This window comes from Cyprinodon tularosa, unplaced genomic scaffold, assembly GCF_016077235.1.
Source record: "Cyprinodon tularosa strain WSP-4 unplaced genomic scaffold, ASM1607723v1 ctg331, whole genome shotgun sequence".
Lineage (NCBI taxonomy): Eukaryota > Metazoa > Chordata > Actinopteri > Cyprinodontiformes > Cyprinodontidae > Cyprinodon > Cyprinodon tularosa.
The window spans coordinates 596075-616419 of record NW_024039043.1 but is presented as its reverse complement, the minus strand read 5'-3'; the positions used below and the strand labels follow the sequence as shown (position 1 = coordinate 616419).

General features: G+C 36.9%; 1 protein-coding gene across 1 annotated transcript in view; it reads left to right on the top strand.

The window, feature by feature from the left end:
- Positions 1–20345, top strand: part of LOC119789109 (formin-2) — a 56751-nt gene that overhangs the window by 27708 nt on the left and 8698 nt on the right. Inside the window, exons 8-14 of the mRNA XM_038293885.1 lie at positions 1239–1300; positions 7811–7902; positions 7987–8116; positions 9068–9214; positions 10156–10215; positions 10813–10933; positions 16119–16211. Coding sequence (XP_038149813.1) covers positions 1239–1300; positions 7811–7902; positions 7987–8116; positions 9068–9214; positions 10156–10215; positions 10813–10933; positions 16119–16211 — 705 coding nt within the window. The remainder of the gene's footprint in view (positions 1–1238; positions 1301–7810; positions 7903–7986; positions 8117–9067; positions 9215–10155; positions 10216–10812; positions 10934–16118; positions 16212–20345) is intronic.

Here is a 20345-nt window from a genome sequence, read left to right as displayed (position 1 = left end):
GTCTTAAGGGGACAGTTAGGCACATTTCACTGGGAGTGGATGGTGATTTAAAGTATTAAATTAAATGCAGTATCACCTTTCTAATGATATAAACTGTAAATGCTTCCATGTTATCTCTCAGATAGAATGTTTAAGTCCTGAAAAATAACACTTCAATTGAAAGACCAGCATATTTTAAATTTTCTGAGAACCAGGACTCTAATTTATATATATATATATATATATATATATATATATATATATATATATATATATATATATATATATATATATATATATATATATATATATATATATATATATATATAATTTAATTAACTTTTTTTTTTTGCTTTTGCATAACATTTTCACATCCAGACCTGACATGGTTACTTAGACATTTTGCATTAGTGCTGAAAGGTTTAGGAAACAATTTATAAAAAACAATTATTGTTTGAGAGAAACTTTCTTTTAGTAGTCTCTCCAGGGCTGAATTAGAATGATGTCCTATCTATTGCCAATTCTTATATATTAAGCATATCAAAATTGATTGAAATGCTCATAAAATCTTTCCTTGTCATGCTCACTTTTTTACTCTCAGCTCCTCTGACACTCGAGTTCCCTCCTGTACCCCAGCAGCATATCAACAGGTCAAAACAATGTGAATAATTTCAACACCTACAGCATGATGAACATGCACATCTAGGTGTTGACTGCTTCACTTGGTGATTGTGTGTACGGCAACACCTCAGCCTCAACACCACAGACCTCTGAGCTCTGTTTGTCTTTAAACATTTACTTTCAAAGGATTAATGCTTGTGGGCGCCAGGTCCTCGCGCCGAGACAAAAAGGCGACGTGAGGAATTCAAACACTGAAGTTCAAACACAGATCTTTGTGTCTGACTGATTTCTAAGTCCTTCGTATGTACAGCATGTTGCTTCTCACATCCTATCCTGATGAGAACTGATAACTTTGGCAACTCTGAGCACATGGCTTGTTTTATGGGGTAATTTTACCCCTGTATACTGCTACCTTTAGGCCTTAGTAAACCAGGAATTTTGGATCTGAGAAGGCATTAAGTCTTTTTATGTGGTTTATGTCAAACTGTTGTAATCTTCTGCTTATGAAAGAGGAGATCTGTTTGTGTGTCTGTGATTTCTGACTTGCTAATTGTGTTCTTTAAAGGTAAAGAAATGTCAAGACATGCCTCAGTGTTAGTATTAACACTAACCATGTCACTCTTGTAATCTGTCCACAGCTGTCCTAAATATGGACAACGGTGTTGTTGATCTGGAGACCCTGCAAGCACTTTATGAAAATGTGAGTAGAAAGTGAGCTTGAGTATCAGATATCATCTAGGTAAGATGTATATCAAAGTATTAATGTTCCACATTTAGCAGCTTTAAAGGGAGCTCTGTGGTTTCAGTAAAATCATAAGAATAACTTGGTCTCAGTATTTTCTTCCCTAGTAAGAAAAACATGAATACAATAATTTATTCACAGCGTAGATTAGTTTAGTTAAGAAAAATGATCCTATATGTTAAAGTAAGATTATGCCATCCAACATACAAAATTAGCTTTAAAAAAAACATATTAATATTGCATTGTTCCCAGGCATTCTGCAACAGTAACACTACAGTAAGAGAAAACTGGCAAAGTAGATTTACACCTTCATTGAGTAACTGAGAGGATCTAGGACGTTTCTTTGACTGGTCCTTTTTGTGATGATGATGCTGTACAGTCAAAATATTTACTTATAAAGCTGTTTATTTCCAAATGAAAATACCTTTACCTTTGCATGTTTAAATGATCTTTTCTAAAATGTAGAAAGCCTTTTTCGAGTTACCTACTCCCCGTAGGATCAGCAGCCCCCACCTTAAATAACTGCTTAAAATAACTGAGTACAGAACATTTTCTGACCATGGCTTTAAAGAACTGTTTTGTTCTAAAATAGTTTATAATTTTAAAGTATGTCTATAAGACATCATCAAGTGATGATGTCACTTTGAATGTAGTATCAGCACTCATTAATAGGTTTGCAAAATGACTTTTCAGAATTCATATTTTTAAATCCCAAACTAAGCATAAATGTGGTTGTCTATAGGTAAGATCAATTATTAACATCTTTTAGTGTTTATGTTTATAAGCAAATGTTGAAGAATGTTAGCTGGTATCTACAGTATCTCTGCATTATTTTCACCTATTTTTAGTTTTTTCTTGTACATGTATACTTACAAACTTAATTTTCTTAAACATAACCTTTCTATAAATCCCATATAATTATATAGTATAAGTTGTATAAATCATATAGTAAGGATTCTAACTATAAATGTTCCTGTGGTACTTACCCTACTCTGTCTTACAGTATCAAAACTCACTGGAGGGACTTAAGATTGTTTTCGACGTGACGAAAAATTGTATTCCCTTAGAATTAGCTAGAAAGAGTCATCAATGAGAAGTCGGAGTCTGTCTAGGTTTTCCTTCTTGCTCTTTAACCTTTCTATTGGTGGTTTAATGGATGGGAAGTAAGAGCATTTTAATGTTAGAAGTAAAACCCACTTTATATCCTATTTGTACATCTGTGATATGAAATGACATTTTGTATTCTGAGATGCTTCTTCATTGAATATATTCCCTCTTATTCCATGTTCAACTTAAAAGGGGCAAACAAAAGAAGCATGTATTAGACACGAAAGCAAACAGACAAACCACAAGCCACACTGGTATGTGAGCTGTTTGGCTAGACTGTCACTCCTGTCTAGGTTTATCCTGGAAGAAAATCTTTGCTTTTACATGTTAACATGTTTTCTACATGTTCAGAGAAAATGACTCAACTTTTGAAATAGTCATGTAAAAGGAAAATGAGGAAGACAGAAGAATTTTTGTCTTAAGTTGAAAAAAGTAAGGACGTATTGGTGACCATTCTGGATTATATAATATTAGGACTGACTTACTGAGCTGTCATCAGCACATCTTAATGAGGCCTTGCATTAGGCATGAAGGGTCTCTTTATAAAAGTAAATACATATTCATCAATCTCCCCTGGCCAGATGAAATGGTTCAGGACCCCTTCAAAGTCAGGTCAGTAAATTATGGAACATGAAAATGAGCGTATTTTCCACATTTCAATGGAGAAACATGTTTAAGATGCTGTGAAATTCCTGCAAAGGGATTTTTGGCACCACTACACAGAAGAGGCCTGGACCTTTGGCCGCCAGAGGCATATTAATAATGCTGATCATGGGAATGAGACTGTGGCTTGAGACGAGCTGTAGTCATGAACCAATGTGTCATAACTTAGGATCAAAAGTCTTCCAACCTCTCCGTTCACCCTGAGACTTCAAGCCCCCTCTCTTTCTCCTTTCCCCATGTATTGCCTGAGGCTGTGTTATTGAGTCGAGGAGCCAAATTGTTTCTCTTTTGTATTGCAAGACTCCATCCTGTCTGTGGGTCTCCAGCCCCCTAAACCACAGTTGGCAGCACAGTCAGCCTGTCTTAAGGAATGCGAGGGGCTCCTAATGGTTACACCCTCACTAGCTAGATCACAAGCTACTCCCTTACTCCTTTTCTTTCCCCTTGTTCTCACAAACATGCTCACAAACAAACAAGTTGAACCACACAAATATGCACACGTTACACTCTGGGCTCACAGATAGAAACACGCGGAGGCAGGGCAGAGTCGCTCTGTCTGCCAACCGCAGATTATAGGCACTTGTGTTGTCTGAGCAAGGCCACCACCATTCAAAAAAGGTCAGTGACGGTGGAACACTGGTCTCCCTCTCTCTTGCATCAGTGTGGGTTAGGAATCCTTTTTCAGCTTGTGTTGGCAGAATGTGACTAAGGTCTGTAGGGATCCCCCGAATCTTACGAAATAAGACTGTAAATAATCATGTTTTTAAGTGTGACATTTAGAGACGCCTAAATCAAGCTTCTTAGATTTAAATATCTCTATTTCACTATTCAATAACAACATATTAAAGCCTTTTTACCTATACACCTATTTTTAGTAATCCTTGCATATTGGTACTCAAATCTATAATGCATTGCATGAATTATATTGCCAACTTGCCTCTGTCTAAATAAGCTGTCTCTGACAAAACAAATGAAAACCAACCAATCAACTTTTCCATCTTAAACATTGTACCAGAAGAAATAGAGAATGATAATGTATGCCACCATACTTATCTGCCTTGTCAAGTAAAGTAAATCTTTATCTGGCGTTTTCTAATCACTAAGAAGTTTACAGTTGTGTATTCTGCTATTTTTAAGTGGCCATTAGTCATTAAGAGGTCATCAGTGGGCAGAGATAAACATCTGAGTGAGATGCCTCACCCTAATAAATAATTAATGAGCAATACAAATTGTAACAGGGTTACTTATTCCTAAAACCTAAAATCATATCTGATCTACTCACAGTTAGGCTGTTTCTTTTTCAGAGGCTGTTGTTCCCTCCGGTGAAAGTTAGATTACTCATCAAAGGAAGACATGCAGGGCTTATAATGTTCTTTTTCTATTTTCAACCTATTATTAGTCTTGAATTCTCATCTGATTGTTGCCTTCTGATAGCGGGAAAATCCACATTACTCCAGGGCCATTCTATACACTGAGCTGTGTAAGCCACAGGTTAAAGGGGTATACCCAGCAAATATTTGACTATGGTCCCTAGGCACTCTAATGCCACGTATATGACGTTCATGGAGCTGGTAACTATCAGAGTGGGCTTTTCAAAGGGGGTGTGTAACTGAACAGGGAAAAAATTGTCTAAAAACGCAGATAGATTGGTGCTGACCAGTGATCAAAGATCTACAGTGGGACCACGCTTTCTATGTACTGTCATCCAGCTGTTGTTAGTTGCTGGCTATCAGGACCTGCTGGAGTACCACAACTTGGACATGGCCCTGGTCTCGATGACTCTGAGCTCCTAGCTACTCGGCCTGGTCCAACTCCTGGATCTTCAACGGCCTGAAGCTGGTACTCCAGCTCGAATATCCTCACCTCAAAATTTAAAAAATGATCACAGTCGTTACATGTACCAGTATTGGTATTGCTAAAGGAGGCAGAAGAGTATCTGAACATCTGACACAGAAAGCAGGAGAGAGGAAGAGGAGATTTAGGCAGTGAAAGAGTCATAGTAATGAATATGAGCATTGAATTAAAAAAAGAAATTAAAATCTAAAAATAAATAAATATTAAAACTCATATATATATATATATATATATATATATATATATATATATATATATATATATATATATATATATATATATATATATATATAAGGAAAATAAGGTAAGGTGACTAGATGAAAACAGGCACATAAGATGCTGGTAGTACTGGCAAAAGAAACACTATGCCGGTTTATAGATTACACCGCTCCCTGTATAATATGGTGTCTATCAAAAGGGCTTGTTCATACGCATTGCTTCCACTTCCAGTGGACCATGGGATTATACCCTCAAACAAACAGACACTCAATAAAATGACACACAAGACTACACGCCGCACAAATTTTTACATTCATTATATATATATATTACCCTCACAGGTCTAGGCTCCAACCCCAAGCAGGGAACCAGCCCCCAAGATATAGAAGGAGACCCCCCATCCCCCCAGAGTGGCAAGGCAGGCAACTCAATCTATTAATTCAATAATTTTATTTGTTGTTAGACTCTAGAGAACAACAATTCTATTCCAAAAACTTGTATCCGTCAACTTGGCAGTGACATTTGAAGGCCTTCACAGGTTTAGATATTACTAAAGGGGGCATCAACATTCATTGTATGCCCAGTTTTATCAGTGTCTTATCCCTCTTTGAGTAAAAAAAAATATTTTTGTTTCCACTTTGAATGTTGGACTTTTCTTCATTATTTTCACATCTTCACAGGGAGGTGGTATTTGGCTTATTTTTATTACTTGCCTGTTTACCCATGTGCACATGTGCAACAACTTACCCTGGTCAAATGGTGCTGTTATCGTAAATATATACAATTTTATTTGTTTGTTAGTTAAACCCCCCTCTCCAAAGAAAAAAAAAACGGAGCAAAAATAAAGTCTGATCTTTGAAAGGTATCGCAATATACATAAGACTGTCATATGAAACAGATTCAGTAAGAAGACATTTAGCAAAATTTAAAAAATACAGCTTACCATGTACAATGAAAAACTTAAGCTAAACTAGACAATGTTGAGAACAAGGGATTTAACTAGGGACTTCAGAATATAACTATGGTTAAGATAAAGAGAAGTTGCAATAAATGGCACACTGGAAAAAAATCAAAATCTAGATAACAAATTTTTTCTTAAAATAAGTGCATTTGTTCTTGGATTGAGGAGATAAGTGAGACACTTTTCCAATCGAACAAGACAATTTACACTTAAAATGTGAAAACACAATTGCAATGTCTTATTTAAAGTGCATATTATCTAATTATCTTATTTTAAGGATAAAAATACACATTCCATTGGTAAACTATCTCATTTACCTTCTCTAAGGGTAAATACAATTAAATTAAGAAATTTTAACTTATTTTTAGATCGTTTTTCCAGTGCCAAATAACATTTAAGATGCCGATCTCTGAAAATAATCTAATCTTGAATAATCTTTTGTTACAGTGAAGTATGATTTCCATATAAAATTCAATCGAGACTGTTTTCAATGATCGCACATGACATGTCTTAATAAAATTATACAATTCATCTTCAAGGACTTGTTCATAAATTTCATAATTCTCAATCTTACACGTTGAGTGACTTGAAAAGTGATTGAGCTCTGACTGGATCTGTTTAGCCTTGCATCAGAAGCCTAGTTAATGAATAACACTTGGTGACCACTAGAATTCTAGCATTACAAATATCCTGCTCTATTTTGCATTGGATATTCCACATGGGACTGTATTTCTCATGCTAACAACCGCTCCAACATGCCCTAGCAATTCAAGGATCACACGTTAATGCCTACTTGTCCCCAATTACACCAAACACTGCTGGGCTCTGCCGCTGCCCTTTGAAAAGGATCTGCTTTGTGTTAAATATATTTACACTTGAAAACATCTCTAGAAGAGCCTGCCCTCACCGACATAAGGCAGCGGTGTGTAGAATACTAATCGGGCTTTCAGAGCTTTTGATGCTGGTGTTTGATGTTTTCCAAGGATCCATGCCGAGGCCAAACTCTAGAGAAGGGGAAAAATGGAGAAAGACATGAAGGGCGATGAAGAAAACCAAAATGCTTAGACCATAGGTTGATGAGCCTTAAAAGACTTAAAGTTTACATTTTCTTTCTGAGGAAGGTTTAGTGTTTAGCCCATCTACTTCAAAACATTCATGTATTTTGTCTTGCCATCTTTTGAAACAATAGCACATTTTTGAGTGCTTTTTTAAACCACTTTGAATAAAACTGTGGTCCATCACCTGGCACCAGGATAATGGTCAGAAATCTAGTCGAGCTACAGTAACTGGCAGTTGTGAAACTCATCCTATTTAGACATGGTTTATCAGGTTTATCTACAAAGTTCAGTTTGAGTTATTTCCTGGTTGAAGTTCAGTTTTTCCTCATTAATTAAAAGACATTAGAATTTAGACAAGTGAGGGGAAACATCAAACACCTGACTGCATTTTGAAGACTGTGAGAATATTTATGTTATAATATCTACTAAAAGATTAGTTTGCTACTCATATTTCAACTTTAGTTCTGCTTGTCAAAAAAACTGGGTTTGATTTGAACATTGGGGCATTTATTCTTTTATCGATGATTAATTTTCTTGAGCTTCACAGTTTTAATCTACATTGCAGAAAACATCATTTGCATTTCAACTTAAATTTTTCCTTGGCAGAGGGCTCAGAATGACGAGATTGATTCCATTAAAAAGCACATGAAATCCAACCAAGACAAGGACGATGCAAAGCCTCTGGACAAGCCTGAACAGTAAGTTCTAGAACCAAGTTCAACACACAGATCCTCCCTGAGGATAATGCTACAGTAATGTTTTTCATTTTGTCCCCTCTCTAGATTTCTATTCCAGTTATCCCAAATTCCCAATTTCTCCCAGCGGGTCTTCTGCATCTTGTTTCAATCAACCTTTCATGAGTGCATCACCTCAGTTTTGCGTAAAATTGAAATTCTGCAAAGAGTATGCAAGGTAAACTGTTGCACTTTACATTTGTCTATTTCAATAAACTGAGATTCCCCAAAACTATTCACATCGCTTCAACTTTTTCCAATTGCCATCTTACAACTGAAAGCTGTGAAGCATTTTGATTAGTAAAAATCATGTGATAAACTTATAATAAATACAAACACTGCATGATTACAAAGTTGAAATAAATCAATACAGCGTTTTTCAAACTATTTTATACTCAAAATGAAATATAAAAAGTGTGGCAGCATTAGTATTGAATTTCCTTAACTTTGCTGGGCCCAGGATATGTCTTTGTGATGGCAGGAATTAGTCCTAATAATTACAATTGTTTTTTGTTGTTCCTTTTTTCTCTCTGGAGATCCTGAGTGAAAAAGCCTTATGAAAACAAAAAAATGAATACCACTTGAATGAAGTTGTAAAGTTTCCCATAACATGAAACTGTTTGTGGAAAGGTTTAGAGCTGGGTTGGATTATAAAACAATACCCCAACCTTTATGAAATATCAAGAAGCACTGTTTAAACCATTATCAGGAAAATAAGTGAATGGCCCAAACACAAACCTATACGTACTATTAGGTGCACATTAAATTACAGGTTGTTCAAGAAAAGAACTAATTTTACAGATGTAACCAGAAGCACTGTGGTAACTCTTGTGGAGCTCTCCGGATGCAGTTATCAAGGGAGGAGAGTACAATTGTATTTTTATACAACAAAAAGATAACTGCACAATTAGCAAAACATTCTATCACATTTTGAGATTTTTTTTTTTTAACAAATGAAAACTATACATCAATTTCATTCATATTACTGTTTGTGTTGATCACATGAAATTATAATATTAAAATATAATGAACTTTCTAGTTGTAAGATACCTTAAATAGTTTATGAATATTTTTGCAAAACTGTACATCCGTGGTCCATCTGACCTTCTGTCATTCTGTCTTACCACAGACTTTACAGAGCAGTGAGGCCGTGTTGCAGGTGCTTGGCCTTGTATTGGCATTTGGCAACTTCATGAATGGAGGTAATCGTTCCCGTGGACAGGCTGATGGGTTTTCCTTGGACATCCTGCCAAAACTAAAGGATGTTAAAAGCAGTGTGAGTATGAAGTCAAATGTATTTTGAAGTAAAGATTTGAAATCTGAAAGCACATTTGATCAGATTTGAAATCTCATCCAAAAAATGCAAGTCTACCTTTAAGATAATTTTAACATTTGCTACTACAGTAGCAGCCATTCACAATGGCCCTTCCCAGTCAAACGCCAGCCGAATGGCAGCCCACTTCCCTGCAGTTCCAGCAAAATCCCATCCAACGTCCAGCCAATGGAGTGATCCCCTCCTTGCTAATTTTTTTTACTCTGACCCCACCCTTTCACTGAATTACAGGGTCTGACCAGGAGACCCTGTAATTCAGTGAATGCGAGGGGCTAAGATCTAAAGAGGGGCTTTTCTTTAGATCTTAATGTCCATAAATCCTGACAGAACATTTTAGTATAAAGATTAATGTTTAAAAAGGAATTGTAGGGGACTAGCCAGGGCCCATCAAGGAAAGTGGGGACATTTTGAATGGCTACTACTAGTCTTATTTATCTACATTATATGTAATGTGTATATATAATAATATTTTTGATTTTAAGTTTTTGATATAAAAGATCAACCTTACAGGCCCCAGACAAATACAATAGCTGTTAAGAATTTAGACCCTAGGCCTTTCTGTTTACAACTGAGTTGGTATCACAACACACTCACTGTGTCCTTAAAAAATGCCATAAAAGGACACAGTGCTGTGCGTGTTTGTAGCAGTAGAACATGTAAGTACTGAAACTTTCCACTAACTCGTGAGTTATGATGACTAGTCCGGCCCAATTGTGTTTTGCTGCATCTCTCGTCCATTGTCCTAATTTAAATCCAGCTTCTTGGATCTCTGTTCATTTTTATGTCAACATAGATTAAAACATGCTGCTCCAAAATGAATGGATTAATAGATAAAACATGCTGCTTTATTTATTTTGATGTTTTTCATTCTTTTTCATTTTTAGGATAACTCCACAAGTCTTTTGTCTTACATTGTTGCTTACTATCTGAAGCACTTTGATGAGGTATGTTTTGGTTCCTGTTTATTTGAATCACTCCTATGTTTTAGTCTGATTTGCTTAGAAATCCTTCCAGAGCTCTCTTTTCATTTCCTCTCTTGCCAGAGGATACCACGGCCTATCCTTTATCAAATTATTTGTTTTCCCTTTTCTCATTTGCAGCAGAGACAAATCTTTCTTTTTGTTATTCTCATACGTTCTTTTTTTTTTGCCCGTCTCTCGTCATCTCTGGCTTAAGTTCTTCTTTCTTCTGGCTTCATTCAAATCTTTAGTTGGCCCCCTGGCACTGCTTCCAAAGAAGTGTTAGCATAAATAATTTGCTGCTCCAGATGAGATTAACTCAGTAACTTAGTCTGCCAAAAAATACCTGCATGGCATGCTTGTAACTCTGGTAATGGCCTTTTTGTAAAATCAGATGGTTAGAAACCTGTTTTCTGCTGATAAGTTTATGTCAATCTCCAACAGAATTTATTTGACTCCTCCATTTGTGTGTTTAGGATAGAGAGGCCCTCCCTTTAAGGAGTAAGATTTACTTTGACAGAGTGGTGTGTGTTTTGCATCATATATATTTTTCGTGCATGCATGTGTGTTGTCATTTATTAGGATGCTGGCAAAGACACGTCCCTCTACCCTCTGCCTGAGCCCCAGGACCTTTTTCAAGCCTCCCAGATGAAATTTGAAGATTTTGAAAGAGATCTACGCAAGCTGAAGAAAGACCTTAATGGTTCTTGCATTTACATCACACTGACTCTTCTTTTACTAAAATATTCAATTATAAACCCATTTTTTCTGAAATGTGGTTGTTGCTAAACTATCAAATTATGCTGCCATTGCATTGGTCTTTGAATTTATTACCTCCTAAATCTTCTCAAAATATTTTATGGCACATATTTAGGTAATTTCTTGCAAAATTCATCATCATTTTCCTAACTTTACCAGCAATGGTCATGCATGGACTGACAGGCATATCAACAGAGAGATAGTATCTGTTGGTTGTACAGATGAAGTAACCAGAAGCAGATGTGATTTGTCAGATATACCTATCTCAGACCTTGCATGCCTTTACTGTCTTCCTGAAGTCCAAGTTGAGACTATATAATGATTTTATTTGTAGTCAGGGAACTGTTGCTGCTGAAATATCCTCTTTTATCAGCTAAACTAGAAGAGCTAAGAATTGTTCTGAAGAAAGAGTGATTATTTATCTTTTTTTGGGACTAGATTACTCAGTTTCCAAATTGTTCTGGAGCAAATTGTTGTTCATACTCTGGTCTCACTTAAATTGGCAATAGTTAGATGGGCTAATCCTAACTCTAAATGAACATATTTGGATACATAAAGAGGTGTTTTTATTAGATGACTCATGCATTCTTTGATCAGATGTGTTTTAGCCAATTAGCTCAACCAACAACCATTTTAGTATTTTTCCTTTGGCAATTGAGAGGCATAATACGAGTGTATTTTGAAACATTTTAATAGTCAATAATAATAGTTCTTGACCTTTATTCTTTTATCCGCTGGATTTTCCACAGTGAAACCAATAAATGAAGGCCCTGAAGTCTGTTTATTCTCATTTAGTCTTAGACGGGCTGAGAGGTGTAAGCACACTGGAATACAGAGAATGCAAAAAATACAGCTACAGAAAACAAATGAAAAAGAAAAATGCAAAACAGAAATTCTGCAATTACAAAAAAGAGAGCAGTAAAGTGAAAATGCATTGCAAATACAAAACCTGTTAAAAAAAATACAAAGGTGCTTAACATAAGTACACAGAACATATGCAAAGTAAAAAAAGAAAAAGTTCTGAAAAGCTGCAAACCGTGCATAGCAAAAGTTCTCCAGGCCAGAAGGGGTAAAAAATCACTAACTGGTATGAGTCAGAGCCAAAAGGATTCTCAGAGATACAGTGTTTTAAAGGATTTAAATAAAAGCTTACCTCATCCTTCTTCCCTCCAGATGTCCTCTTGGCAAGTGTCTTGAAAAACGGATTCCTGCCCGTGCTCATTTTTAGGAGAGTTGATTACTGCAACTTTGACTTCACAGGTCTGCCTAAAAAGTTGATCAGATAGCTGCAGATGATCCAGAACACTACTATCCGAATCCTCAGCAAAACTAAGAAAATCGAGCTCATGACCCCAGTTCTAAACTCCTTAAACTAGCTCTAATAACCAGGAAGAGTAGTCTCTACTCTCATAGAGACTAATGGGGATTCTTAAATTAAATAAAATGTGTAGTATTAAGTATTAAAATATTTCTGAGTCTATAAATCACTGACTAGCTTAGCTCCTAAATACATTGCAGCAGGTCTTTTGGAACAGGTCTCTTTTCATAATAAATTAAATACAAAATATACCACCATGACTAGTATTTAGACTAGTATTTATTTTCCTTGTGGATTTCTTTTAATCCACATGGTGAAACAATGGCAGCCAGTTTAGAGTAATGTAATGTAATGACTTACCAATAAGAATGACTGTAATTTACTTTAGTAACACACATTTGACCGATTAGGAAAAGTCAAAATAATTCTGATCTATTTAAATATGTGTGTAAACTCCTACAGTGACTGTTGGAAGCAGAAAAGATGATAAAGCCTTATGGCATTTTGGAGAGTGGGTCAACGGGAGCTCTACTTTGGGCTTCAAGTGTGCAACAGTCTTTCACTGAATAATCTCTACTGCCGCTTTATGCTTGGGTTGGGAGACATTGTCTAACAGTGTTATATTTCTCATAATCCTGTCTCCCAACACCTGCACTATGTCCAGGTGGCATCCTAAGACAGAGCTAAGCTTTCTTAAGAGCTTGTCCACAGCTTCCTTTTAGCTGCCGAAAAGCCAGACCATAGAACCTAGCTGAAGCCACCGGGATTCAAAGAAGGTCTTTGACATGAGATTGTTTTCATAGCACCATTCTTAACTGTTAGTACATTATGGGAATGCAAGTTTATTTATAAAGCACAGTTCATTACAAAGACAATTCAAAGTGCTTTACATTAAACAGTAGAATGTAACTAAAATAAAAGCAGGTAAAGATAAAAACATGAGAAAAGCAGGCAGGAAAGCAGATAAAAAAATTGACCACAAACTTAAAATAATAATACCTCAGTTAACAGTTTAACTTTAAAGGCATTACAGAATTTTCGAATAATACTGCCAACTATGGCATAAATCCGGAACTACAGCTTTCTTGTGCTTGTTTTTGTAGCTCACCCTCATACTTAGCAAGTTTTTTTTGTTTGTCTTTACCTTACCTGGACTTGTGTCCGAATTTAGTTGGATGCCGGTCGCTTCTGAAAATCCACAAAATCCATCTTGAATATAGCGATTCAAATGTTTTCTAGGTTGGACGCATTTAACATGTATGCGATCGATGTCAATGTTCCGCTGAACTGCGCAAACAGGCTTTTAACTTTGACTTAAAATAACTCGGGCTTTCATCACTTTTACACTCTTCTTTAAGTTTGTTCCAGATAAGTGGAGCATAGAAATTAAATGCTGCTTCTCCATATTTGGTTTTAGTTCTGGGTGTACAGAGTAGGCATGAACTAGAAGACCTGAGTAGTCTGGAGGTTGAAACACTGAAAACAAGTTATGTTATGTTGGTGCTGATCCATTCAGTGTTTTATATCCCGGCAGAATGTATTCTATTATCTGATCAGCAGGAGCCAGTGTAAGGACTTCAGAACCAGGCTGATGTGCTCTACTATCTTACAGTAGTTCTAGTTAGCACATGGGCAGCAGCATTTTGCATAAGCTGCATCTGTATAAAGGACTTTTTAGACAAATCTCAGAAGATACTGTTGCAGTAATCAATTCTACTAAAGATAAATGCATGAATGAGTCTTTCTATATCCTGCTTGGACATTAGTCCTTTAATCCTGGAAATGTTCTTCCAGTGTTAAATGGCTGACTTTGTAACTGCCTTTATGTGCCACTGAAGGTTCAGGTCTGAGACCATAATGACACCAACATTTCAACCATAATCAGTGGTTTCTATCTGTAGCAGCTGAAGCTGTGTGTAAGCTCTGGATCTCTCCCTTTGTCCAAAGATTATTACCTCAGTTTTCTTTTTACTTACTTGGAGAATAATGTGACACATCCATGTAGCCAAAACTCTGAATCTGGCAGCATGGGTTCAGGGGGAACCCCACAGTGTAGTGAATAAATAGAATAATGCGCCAGCATAGTACCTTTCAGTGCATGTTCGACAGAGCTAGTTTGACCAGCCAGACAGACTTGGACAGTCTGGTTTGGTTTGGTTTTGACCCTCTAGTCTAAAACAGAGTGGACCAATCATGTCACAAGAGAAAGAAGTTTGCGCTTATGTGAGAGTTGCCAATAATGCAATGGGGCCTCTCTGAGACCATAAATGTCAAGATTACAGTTGCAAAGGAGGGATATTTTAATGATACCCTTTATTATTTCGAAAATGAGCCAGATATATGCTAAAATCAATTACAACTGGCTGCTGTAAGACATTTTTTTAAAAGGCATATGTGATTAGTTTTAACCTCTTTTTATTGACTCTGTGCCTTTGAAATCCGGCTTTACCTGCTTCTTTCGAGATAGGCCATGTATACAACATTTGTCACTCTGGCTGGCCAGGCTACTGTTGACCAGCCAGAAACAGACACAGATCTTAGTGTCCTTAGATACTACAGGCAGCCAGTCAGCTAAGCTGGTATCCACTGCAGAAGAACGGGAACAATTAGGGAATCTGACCTGCACAGTGCTTACATAAGTGTGTCAAAGCTCAATGCATTAGATAGCTAATGTCAGGATGATAACAAACTGCAGTGGATCAAATGAAGACCCCACTAGGGGCAAAATGGTGGAGGACCAACCACTCAAGGATCTTCATCAGTTGCAATATTAATACCACTGGTTTACTGTTCATGAGGTTTTTCCGGTGTGTGCCCTGTGACACTGGTACCCAAAAGGCCTTCCACAGTTTTGTTCCTTTCCCTAGCTTCATGGTAATGTTAAAAATGTAATGGCACAAAATGGGTCCAATGCTGCGCTCCTGTTTGACAGTGTTTGATGACACTGATGTTTGGAAAATGCATTTTTCCACTCTCTGGGAAGAAACTATGTGCAAAACAATTTTCAAACCTAAAATGGTGATTAAGAACAGCTGTATTTTTATCTGTGTAGATGAGAATGTACTGAGCTTGATCAAAAATAGCCAAAGCAGTCCTTTCTTATGATTATGTTCTATTTATCTTTGCTGCTAAACTAATTATTTCACAGAACAGTTTCTCCAAATATTGTTTTTTTCTCTGCCATAAAGATTCTCTGACATGTTAAAGTACCAGCAATATATACAAATGCGGTTCCTGTTGCAGGAGGTTGATTTTCAACCCAGTGGCACTTGGTGCATGCTGATCATGCAAAAGTATATTATCTTATGCTATACCTGCATAGTTCATTATTAGCTAGTTAACTCACATGAGACAGACACTGGGTTCAAATGCAATTTCCATTGCAGATTTTGATTATTACAAATGGCTTTGGGAAGACGCTGGGACATTTACAAATAAGTAGACGGAGAGAGCATAGTTTTGTTTTGGCTGAGTTACCATATGGTCTATAAATTTCTCAATCCCAACTTCCCTGTCCTCTTAACTCGTGACCTCTTAAGTGTTGAGCTGAGTTTGAATATCTGCTATGGTTGCAGATGGAGCGTGGCAATAGGTTTCTCTACGGGTTCAGGCTAGTTTTATTAAAGTAGCTTAATAGCCATTTTGGGTCGTGCTGATTTCGCTCCCTCTTTTTCAATTATTCATTAGAGATGCATTAAAAATATCAGTTGGTCTGAAGTAGAACACAAATTTGCAGTTACCTTAACAGTGCCTCATGAGATGCCTTTCTAGAATTATGTATTTCTTATGCAACATTGTCTTGTTGTTTCAGCATGCTTTGATGAAACCGATAAAGTCTGCAAGGTTTCATCTGAAGAAAACCTGCAACCATTCAAAGTCAAAATGAATGACTTTCTAACACAAGGTAAGTCAATTTTAACATTTTTTTCACATTTAAAAAAGATCAGGACAGGTCTTTAATTTTTTTTTAAAAAGATGTCCTTTTGCTCATCATTCTTAACCTGACAACAGCCAGATGCATGTCTCGCTCCGCCTAGCTCCACTCACATACATCTGGGACACCGCCATAGGAATTGCCTTTACTGAAGGCTGGGCCTTATCAAAACTCCTTGCATATGATTGGATAAGCCACTTGTCTGTCATCTTTATCAACGTGCTATTTCAACCACTCACACTGAAGCTAACCCGTGACGCTGTGAGAGCTACACAGGAAAAAAAACAAAACAGAACAGCCGACATCTTGGATATAGCAACAGCGGAATCAGCGCAATGTTGGTAAATTATCAATGTTGTTTGTGCCATGAAAATGTGCGGATAAAAGGCAACATTGTGCACAGCAGACTTATTTTTAAAAAAGAAGCCAACCAAAAAAGTATAGACGAACGACTTGCAGAACCCGCTTCTCCACTACGTCACATGCAGGACACACCCGCCCTGCATCCTGATTGGCCAGACCATAAATTCGGTTGGGGAAATCACTTTCAATGAGCGGTGTCCCAGATGTATGTGAGTGGAGCTAGGCGGACCGAGACATGCATCTGGCTGTTGTCAGGTTACATCATTCTACCAAAAAAAAGTAAAACAAAGACAATTTCATTAAAGAGCTTATATTGAATTTTGTTTTCAGTATGGGATGAGGAAAAGAATACAAGAACAGTCATCCTTCTTAAATTTGTTCCACAGAGGGCAAGTCAAATTATTTGGTAAACATTTTTGACAAGATGAGTTGTTTAAACACAAACATTTGGCATTTAATTAGAAAAAGCATAGTATTGAACTTAAAACATTTGCTTTGATGACAATGTTGTTTGTTCAAGGATCTTAAGAAAACAAAGACATTGCAGGTAAAACCTGGGTAGAGGTCACATTAAACCTTTATAAAACATCTGGTTTTCACACCAGTATACTGTCTAATGAAAGAATGCTTTTAACATTAAAGACTTTGGGTTTTTTTATACCTTTCCTAAACAATCCTGGAACTATTTGTTTCTTTTGGGGCAAGTCAGGGCTTGGGTACTGATAAAGATAATGTATCCATAAATGTCCATAAATGTAAACAGAGTATTATTTTACATCTTTAGACCAATTAGGAATTATGATTTATTTATGTTGTCATTTGTCAGTCTCTTTCTGTTATAGCCAGTGACGCTGTTCATTTGTCAGGACATTTACTTGTAGCTGAGACATATTAGGCAATCAGTGAAAACTTTTGTGAACCAATTATTGGCAAAAATATGTCAGAATACACAAGGTGCTGGGGCTGCATAACCACAAATCAGTCAGGGTGCTTGATGACTTCTGCTGAAAGATGCAACAAAAGGCCTCTTGAATAGCAGATCAGGACCAAACAGCAAAAGAATAAAGTGGTTTTGTCTGAAAGAAGGTACTAAAAAAACATTTTATCCATTATGACTGCAGCTAACAATTTACAGGACTTAAATCATCAACTACTGCCTGCTTTAAAAAAAAACTTTGAATATGAGCATATTTGCCAACCTTCTTGGTAGGATATGGATTGGCAACAAAGCAGACTACATTGGAAACCACTAAGAAAGACTGAAGCAAACCCCTGTGGTGGCTCCATGTTGGAGCCCTAACCCCTGACTAGCTTACAAACTGACAGGCTTGCACATGCTTGTTGACCTAGGCATTACCTTTCAATCAACACACATGGACTAACCTACCAGAAAAAAGAACAAAAGTGGACTTCAGAGTTGCAGTGTTATTTTAGAATCCATTACATTTATCATGGATATTAAACAATCATCTTTTTCTCGTCTTCGTTACTACAAGCACAATCTGCAAACAGTCACTCCACTCACAGGCCTGGCATAAGTATTCCACTACCTATGGCTTAAATAGCTGCTAGAGCATAGTGTGATTTCATCTTTATGGTTTCTGTGCGCATACAGTTATCCAATCTGGACGTGGCCTTTGTGTGAGATACCACAGCACATTTCAGAGGCTCATGTCTCAAAGAGTAAGGGCTGTTTTTGCAAGAAAAGAGGGGGACCTGCACATTATAAAGCAGTTGCTCATAATAGTATGCCTACATTAATTGGTGTATACCCTCTCAGCTCAGAGAAAAACTGTTTGTTCTCTAAACATTAATTACAAGTAAGTTTTGAATTGGTTTTATGTAGTTTTCTGGTTGCTGTTGTTGCTCCAAAGGTAGATCTGTTTACTTTTATCTGCAAGCACCGGACGAAATAGAACCGGACGAACGGGTCTGCCTCTTTGGATGGGCAGTCGTTTGGGGTCTTTGTTAGCCAGCAATACCTGATACTGATCTATGTCTCTGATAAGGGTGTCATTAGGGGGAATTGTTGTCCTGGCTGAACAGGTGAGATATTCTGGTCCCCTGTATGATGACTCACTTAAAGGTGTTGGACTGGAAACAGCTCAACATTCAGAGGCATACAATGGAGCAGTTACATCTCTGTACTATCTTCACCAGAGACGGTATATTAAGGGGAAAGAGACGAGGCTCACGGCCCTGAGGCGTACAAGTTTCAGCCACTGGCAGAGAGACTGTGTGGCTGCTTCTGTACGTCAATATACATCTGAACTAAACACACTTGATAAACAAAAATGAATGTAGCTGATGTCATAGACTCGTCAAACGTTCAAATCTGGCCATGGCCATATTGAGTACTCAAAGATAAACTTGACAGACAACTTGTGCACCTTGTAAGAATACTGTGTTGCTGTTGACTACTAACACGTAATTGTGTTTAATATGTGACAATCTCTCTGCACATGCCTAGCTGTGTTCATGTGGCAAAATTGTTTACAAAAACAAAACAAAAATGTTTTGTGGCAATTAGTTTGATTTGGAGTGAGCACCCACCCTTGAATGCACACAGTATATGAACTTCAAAAAAAGAAAAATAAATTGGCAGGTCAACAAAGTTAATACCTTATTCAGGATATTAATTGCTAAAAAAATGTTATACAATTTGGACCGATTTTGCCAAAAGATATTCTGTAAAAGATCTTGCCTCTCCTTCTTACAAACTCACTTACAGCTGTGGTTTTATCTCTTGATCAGATGTAATGTTCAAACCTCTATAATCTATCCTACAGTTATCCAGGCTTTCCATCCAATAGTTAAATTTGAACATGGAATTGAAATCAGATAAAAAGCTTTGTGAGGGCTAAAATAGAAACTGACATTCAATTACACTACAAATATATAATGTTTCTAAATATTGTAAAATAATTTCACAACTATTGGGTTCATGTCACTTGTACTAGATGCCAAGCAGAAATAATCAATCTTTTACTCTAAATATCTAACGCATATAACATTATCAGGGCATGTTAATCTACATCAAAAGGGTAAAGCCTAACATTTAATGCTTTATTTAACATAACAGGCCAATTGACATTCTTTGCCTAGCCCTGGCATTGACCCTGCATATATTCAGCTTGTTGTGGCTAGCCTTACTGAAGGCCCCAACTCATAATCTACTCTTCCACTTTTGTATTTAAATGAGAGAATAATACGTAGCATATGTTATTCAGCACTAATGTTCAGTGTACATTTTTTTTTAAAGTCTACAAATGAAAGCACCCAACTTTTTTCCACCTCCATTCCGTCTGTTCATGTTTCTCTGCTGTGTGTTTGAGACAAATATGGGAGCTCTCTCTTTGATGCAAATGATGAGGTTTTTCCCCTGAGAGCAGAATGTAAGCACTACAGCATGGATATGTGTATCAGAGGCCTCCAGACAGAATTCTTTGAGTTCCTCTTTTGCAGTGGTGGAGGGGAAAACAACACCGGCTAAATGTCTTATTTTTGTTAGTTCTGTAATTTCTAAAGAGCCTGAGGTTAAACTGTTTCTGGCTCCACGGTTTAAACCACTTTTGTTTATTTTCTGACCATGAAGCTAACCGCAGAAAAACAGTGTGAGCGGACTTGTTGGAGCTCGGCTGTTTGGTCTAGCTTGATTTTCTCTGCTCACTTCACAAATTCTCATGCGTCTTTGATTGAGTTAATATGACAAGCACAAGAGCGCCCACCATGTGATAATCT